A 7990-nucleotide genomic window follows, 5' to 3' on the forward strand; every position below is an offset into this window, starting at 1 on the left:
GAAGCAGGTGAGCAGTGACAAAGCTTGCATTGACCTTGTACCTGACCCTGTGAGAGAGAAACCCTTCCGGAGTTAAAAGGTCACACCATGTAAACAATGGGCCTGCTTTGACCTGGCGACCCACATTCTCACACAGTAGAGAGGTTTAGAAACTAATGATGGTGACCAGCGCCTGAAAATATATTTTTGGCGTGCCAGCCAGTGTGACTCATGGATTGAAAAATTCACCAGTCACCCAGACCTTTTACCAGCATTTGTCTGGTGGCTAGTGTTCATTTGTTTGGTGGCTAGTGTCCATTTGTCTGGTGGCTAGTGTTCATTTGTCTGGTGGCTAGTGTCCATTTGTCTGGTGGCTAGTGTTCATTTGTCTGGTGGCTAGTGTTCATTTGTCTGGTGGCTAGTGTCCATTTGTCTGGTGGCTAGTGTTCATTTGTCTGGTGGCTAGTGTCCATTTGTCTGGTGGCTAGTGTCCAGTTGTCTGGTGGCTAGTGTCCAGTTGTCTGGTGGCTAGTGTCCAGTTGTCTGGTGGCTAGTGTCCAGTTGTTGTCCTGATGGTGACCGCAACATACGGACAATAGAATATATAAAAAACAAAAACAACTCAAATTCTCAAAACAATTGTTGTTCAGTCAGTCCATAAAATAACACGGTGGGCCAAAAAAAATGACAAGAAAATCACAACGAACAAAATAAAAGGGTTTTCATGGCGTTATCTGGCTTCATTTAAAATACATTGTGACTGTCTGTATAGTACACTTGGGCTGAATCCCAAATGGCAGCCTGTTTCCTTTATAGTGCACTACCTTTGAGCCCTATTGGGGAGGGGGAGAATAGGGTGCAATTTGGGACACTACCTTAGAAATGGCTTGCCTAGGTACCCAAACTCCTTGCTCCCGTGAAAACGCTAGGCCACTAGCGTTTCTTCTACGAAATGAGTCTGGATCGGAGTATCCCCCTTGACAATTTTCCCGAACACAAACACATAAACGTTCCGATTGGTCCCAGAAACCAATGGGTTGGGCCAGAGCCAAAGCACACGTGAGTAAAGAGGCGTTTAAAAAAATTTGTCATTGGCTTTGATGCTCTGATTGGTTCGAGATGTACAAAAGTCATCAGCGATTGGATCAACACCCCTCATTATGACGTCACCACAAACGACTTCAACGTGTGCAGTGAACAGAGCAGTGGGAAGAATTCAGTTTGAGTCACCAGGCAAAAAAAGCCATCACTGAAGCCATCTGTTGCCTGCTTCGGCTGCAGGGGCAACATTAAAAAGAAACGCTCAGAAAGAAATGAATTGCAAAGAACAGATTCTATGCATTCCTCTGTCATGCAGAATAAGGAATCATGTCAGCTCTATGCATTGCATTTCTATCTGAAATATTCACTGATGTTTTGGCCCATTGAGTCGTTATCACCACAGAGACACATATCCTCAGACAGACTGAAGACAAGGTAGACTGGTGGCATGTTGTGCATGCATTTCTGTTCACGTGTGTGTACACAGACACCCTGTCAGACCAAGGCTATGGGTCTGTACAAGCTGCATTTCCAAATTCTGTGTGTGAGTGAGTGAGAGTGTATATGTGTGTGTCCATCCATCCACTGTTCTTCTTGACAGGTCCTGGGGGGTTTCTCCTGAGGCCTGGCGTTATAGGTGTGTGTGTGTGTGTGTGTCCATCTCAGTTGTTCTTCTTGACAGGTCCTGGGGGGTTTCTCCTGAGGCTGAGTCCTGGCTTGCCGTTGACCCCTGACCCCTGGCTGACCCCAGGCTGCTGCATGACCTTGTCCAGGGTGGTCTTCTTAATGGCTGCCGGGGAGATGCGCTCCTGGTCCGCTAGGAACTGCAGCTCCCTGAGGAGGAGGGGAAGAGGTAAGTCAGCATGTCTGTGTGTGTCTGGTTTCAGGTGTGTGTCCCCCCCCCCCCCCCCTCACCGTGTCCTGATACAAGAAGCCTCCACAGCGTTGATGAGCAGACTGCGGAATCCGCCACTCTCCATCACGTGCAGGGCGTGGATGGTGGCTCCCCCAGGGGAACACACGTTGTCCTTCAGCTGGCCAGGGTGCAGCTCAGAGTCCAACAACATCTTAGCTGCTCCCTGGGGGTGAAGGAGGAGAGAGAGACAGAGGGAGGGAGTCACCATCAGTCAACCACAAAACCAGCAAGGGCATCATATTGACTCCTTTTAGATTTTAGAATTAAAATGGGAGCTGGGAGTTCAAAGGTCTCATCATTATTTAGACTCTGGGGTTAGCCTGGGGCTAAGCGAGTGTTCACACATTGTAAAGTGGGATAGCATCAACCTTAACGCAGGCTAGCTGCTCTGCTCCAGAGTAGCGTCAGCTCAGACCGTGCATACTAGCCCCAGAAACACCGTGCATACTAGCCCCAGAAACACCGTGCATACTAGCCCCAGAAACACCGTGCATACTAGCCCCAGAAACACCGTGCATACTAGCCCCAGAAACACCGTGCATACTAGCTCCAGAAACACCGTGCATACTAGCCCCAGAAACACCGTGCATACTAGCCCCAGAAACACCGTGCATACTAGCTCCAGAAACACCGTGCATACTAGCTCCAGAAACACCGTGCATACTAGCTCCAGAAACACCGTGCATACTAGCCCCAGAAACACCGTGCATACTAGCTCCAGAAACACCGTGCATACTAGCCCCAGAAACACCGTGCATACTAGCCCCAGAAACACCGTGCATACTAGCCCCAGAAACACCGTGCATACTAGCCCCAGAAACACCGTGCATACTAGCTCCAGAAACACCGTGCATACTAGCTCCAGAAACACTGTGCATACTAGCCCCAGAAACACCGTGCATACTAGCCCCAGAAACACCGTGCATACTAGCCCCAGAAACACCGTGCATACTAGCTCCAGAAACACCGTGCATACTAGCCCCAGAAACACCGTGCATACTAGCCCCAGAAACACCGTGCATACTAGCCCCAGAAACACCGTGCATACTAGCCCCAGAAACACCGTGCATACTAGCTCCAGAAACACTGTGCATACTAGCTCCAGAAACACTGTGCATACTAGCACCAGAAACACCGTGCATAAATTGCCAGTGAGTGTGAATCAAGGTCAAGAACATCGCCTAGAATTGGTCACTGTCCAATCACAATCCCTTAATGTACATATGCTTGTGATGCGTTCTGCACGTTACTTTGAGTACTATTTCATCCTTCCATCCGGGCAAAAACATTGGTTGCTATGCCTAACAGAAATGGTTGCTATGTAGCAGGCTGGCTAACTAACGTCTTCTTACTCAGCCAACTAAAGCTAAAAACTCTACAGCTGGAAGGGCAACAAACGCTCAATTTTCGTTTTTTTCATAGATTTTCTATTGACATTTACTGTAATTGGATATATCCATATATCCATGATAATATTATTATTGTTGCATGATTTCGCCGGGATCAGAAAAGTTGCCGTCTCGTTCGTGCACAGCATTCTCTTTACAGGGGTGAGATCGAATTTCATAAGTGAAAATGATTTACGGTCAGGCAGACAGCAAGGTTTATTCACACTAGTACTGTTGGAAATCAAATGCTAGTCTAGAAGCAATGTGAAATAATGTGTTAATAAACGTCGTATTGCTCATAACATCGGTCGCGTGTCAGAGATGTTGGTTGCATGTTGTGTTTGTCCGTTAGCCCAAAGCTATGGACTAAAACTTAGTCCAGGGTTAGCAAATGCTTATGTGAACACAGGTTAAGCTATCCCAGGACCAGTCTAGCCTGGGGCCAGTCTAGCCTGGGGCTAAGAACAATGCAGTGTGAACATGTTTTAAATGTGTTCTATACCGACAACAAAGTGAAATTCCAACGTTAAAAAATCTTATGTTGAATTCAGAAAAACAGTCCTCCATTCTACTACTGTTACTCTGGTCTGTCTGGTGTAACGATGGGTTGCTGTTTGGGCTCTGGTCTGTGGTGTAACGATGGGTTACTGTTTGGGCTCTGGTCTGTCTGGTGTAAAGATGGGTTGCTGTTTGGGCTCTGGTCTGTGGTGTAACGATGGGTTGCTGTTTGGGCTCTGGTCTGTCTGGTGTAACGATGGGTTACTGTTTGGGCTCTGGTCTGTGGTGTAAAGATGGGTTGCTGTTTGGGCTCTGGTCTGTGGTGTAACGATGGGTTACTGTTTGGGCTCTGGTCTGTCTGGTGTAACGATGGGTTACTGTTTGGGCTCTGGTCTGTGGTGTAACGATGGGTTACTGTTTGGGCTCTGGTCTGTGGTGTAACGATGGGTTACTGTTTGGGCTCTGGTCTGTCTGGTGTAACGATGGGTTGCTGTTTGGGCTCTGGTCTGTCTGGTGTAACGATGGGTTACTGTTTGGGCTCTGGTCTGTGGTGTAACGATGGGTTACTGTTTGGGCTCTGGTCTGTCTGGTGTAACGATGGGTTACTGTTTGGGCTCTGGTCTGTGGTGTAACGATGGGTTACTGTTTGGGCTCTGGTCTGTGGTGTAACGATGGGTTACTGTTTGGGCTCTGGTCTGTGGTGTAACGATGGGTTACTGTTTGGGCTCTGGTCTGTCTGGTGTAACGATGGGTTACTGTTTGGGCTCTGGTCTGTCTGGTGTAACGATGGGTTGCTGTTTGGGCTCTAGTCTGTGGTGTAACGATGGGTTACTGTTTGGGCTCTGGTCTGTCTGGTAGTACAGTACTGACCAGTTAGGCCTGAGCTGTAATGATATGTTACAGTGTGATACTATGATGTTACTGACCAGTTAGACCTGAGCTGTAATGATATGTTACAGTGTGATACTATGATGTTACTGACCAGTTAGACCTGAGCTGTAATGATATGTTACAGTGTGATACTATGATGTTACTGACCAGTAGTGCCTGAGCTGTAATGATATGTTACAGTGTGATACTATGATGTTACTGACCAGTTAGACCTGAGCTGTAATGATATGTTACAGTGTAATGATATGTTACAGTGTAATGATATGTTACAGTGTGATACTATGATGTTACTGACCAGTTAGGCATGAGCTGTAATGATATGTTACAGTGTAATGATATGTTACAGTGTAATGATATGTTACAGTGTAATGATATGGTGTTACTGACCAGTTAGACCTGAGCTGTGATGATATGTTACAGTGTAATGATATGTTACAGTGTAATGATATGTTACAGTGTGATGCTATGATGTTACTGACCAGTTAGACCTGAGCTGTAATGATATGTTACAGTGTGATACTATGATGTTACTGACCAGTTAGACCTGAGCTGTAATGATATGTTACAGTGTGATGATATGATGTTACTGACCAGTTAGACCTGAGCTGTAATGATATGTTACAGTGTGATACTATGATGTTACTGACCAGTTAGACCTGAGCTGTAATGATATGTTACAGTGTAATGATATGTTACAGTGTGATACTATGATGTTACTGACCAGTTAGACCTGAGCTGTAATGATATGTTACAGTGTGATACTATGATGTTACTGACCAGTTAGACCTGAGCTGTAATGATATGTTACAGTGTAATGATATGATGTTACTGACCAGTTAGACCTGAGCTGTAATGACATGTTACAGTGTGATACTATGATGTTACTGACCAGTTAGACCTGAGCTGTAATGATATGTTACAGTGTGATACTATGATGTTACTGACCAGTTAGACCTGAGCTGTAATGATATGTTACAGTGTGATGATATGTTACAGTGTGATACTATGATGTTACTGACCAGTTAGGCCTGAGCTGTAATGATATGTTACAGTGTGATACTATGATGTTACTGACCAGTAGTGCCTGAGCTGTAATGATATGTTACAGTGTGATACTATGATGTTACTGACCAGTTAGACCTGAGCTGTAATGATATGTTACAGTGTAATGATATGTTACAGTGTAATGATATGGTACAGTGTGATGCTATGATGTTACTGACCAGTTAGGCCTGAGCTGTAATGATATGTTACAGTGTAATGATATGTTACAGTGTAATGATATGTTACAGTGTGATGATATGATGTTACTGACCAGTTAGACCTGAGCTGTGATGATATGTTACAGTGTAATGATATGTTACAGTGTAATGATATGTTACAGTGTGATGCTATGATGTTACTGACCAGTTAGACCTGAGCTGTAATGATATGTTACAGTGTAATGATATGTTACAGTGTAATGATATGTTACAGTGTGATACTATGATGTTACTGACCAGTTAGACCTGAGCTGTAATGATATGTTACAGTGTAATGATATGTTACAGTGTGATGCTATGATGTTACTGACCAGTTAGACCTGAGCTGTAATGATATGTTACAGTGTAATGATATGTTACAGTGTAATGATATGTTACAGTGTGATGCTATGATGTTACTGACCAGTTAGGCCTGAGCTGTAATGATATGTTACAGTGTGATGCTATGATGTTACTGACCAGTTAGACCTGAGCTGTAATGATATGTTACAGTGTGATACTATGATGTTACTGACCAGTTAGACCTGAGCTGTAATGATATGTTACAGTGTGATGCTATGATGTTACTGACCAGTTAGACCTGAGCTGTAATGATATGTTACAGTGTGATGCTATGATGTTACTGACCAGTTAGACCTGAGCTGTAATGATATGTTACAGTGTAATGATATGTTACAGTGTGATACTATGATGTTACTGACCAGTTAGACCTGAGCTGTAATGATATGTTACAGTGTAATGATATGTTACAGTGTAATGATATGTTACAGTGTGATGCTATGATGTTACTGATCAGTTAGGCATGAGCTGTAATGATATGTTACAGTGTAATGATATGTTACAGTGTAATGATATGTTACAGTGTGATACTATGATGTTACTGACCAGTTAGACCTGAGCTGTAATGATATGTTACAGTGTGATACTATGATGTTACTGACCAGTTAGACCTGAGCTGTAATGATATGTTACAGTGTGATACTATGATGTTACTGACCAGTTAGACCTGAGCTGTAATGATATGTTACAGTGTAATGATATGATGTTACTGACCAGTTAGACCTGAGCTGTAATGACATGTTACAGTGTGATACTATGATGTTACTGACCAGTTAGACCTGAGCTGTAATGATATGTTACAGTGTGATACTATGATGTTACTGACCAGTTAGACCTGAGCTGTAATGATATGTTACAGTGTGATGATATGTTACAGTGTGATACTATGATGTTACTGACCAGTTAGACCTGAGCTGTAATGATATGTTACAGTGTGATGATATGTTACAGTGTGATACTATGATGTTACTGACCAGTTAGACCTGAGCTGTAATGATATGTTACATTGTGATACTATGATGTTACTGACCAGTTAGACCTGAGCTGTAATGATATGTTACAGTGTGATACTATGATGTTACTGACCAGTTAGACCTGAGCTGTAATGATATGTTACAGTGTGATACTATGATGTTACTGACGAGTTAGACCTGAGCTGTAATGATATGTTACAGTGTAATGATATGATGTTACTGACCAGTTAGACCTGAGCTGTAATGACATGTTACAGTGTGATACTATGATGTTACTGACCAGTTAGACCTGAGCTGTAATGATATGTTACAGTGTAATGATATGATGTTACTGACCAGTTAGACCTGAGCTGTAATGACATGTTACAGTGTGATACTATGATGTTACTGACCAGTTAGACCTGAGCTGTAATGATATGTTACAGTGTGATGATATGTTACAGTGTGATACTATGATGTTACTGACCAGTTAGACCTGAGCTGTAATGATATGTTACAGTGTGATGATATGTTACAGTGTGATACTATGATGTTACTGACCAGTTAGACCTGAGCTGTAATGATATGTTACAGTGTGATACTATGATGTTACTGACCAGTTAGACCTGAGCTGTAATGATATGTTACAGTGTGATACTATGATGTTACTGACCAGTTAGACCTGAGCTGTAATGATATGTTACAGTGTGATACTATGATGTT

At 43.3% G+C, this 7990-nt stretch overlaps 1 protein-coding gene across 1 annotated transcript in view; it reads right to left on the reverse strand.

Moving 5' to 3' along the window:
* Positions 1 to 251: 251 nt before the first annotated feature.
* Positions 252 to 7990, reverse strand: part of LOC120019180 (pyrroline-5-carboxylate reductase 1, mitochondrial-like) — an 8507-nt gene continuing 768 nt past the window's right edge. Inside the window, exons 3-4 of the mRNA XM_038962487.1 lie at positions 1936 to 2099; positions 252 to 1854 (exon numbers count right to left, since the gene is read on the reverse strand). Coding sequence (XP_038818415.1) covers positions 1683 to 1854; positions 1936 to 2099 — 336 coding nt within the window. The 3' untranslated portion in view covers positions 252 to 1682. The remainder of the gene's footprint in view (positions 1855 to 1935; positions 2100 to 7990) is intronic.

The sequence above is a fragment of the Salvelinus namaycush genome, chromosome 2, assembly GCF_016432855.1.
Source record: "Salvelinus namaycush isolate Seneca chromosome 2, SaNama_1.0, whole genome shotgun sequence".
Lineage (NCBI taxonomy): Eukaryota > Metazoa > Chordata > Actinopteri > Salmoniformes > Salmonidae > Salvelinus > Salvelinus namaycush.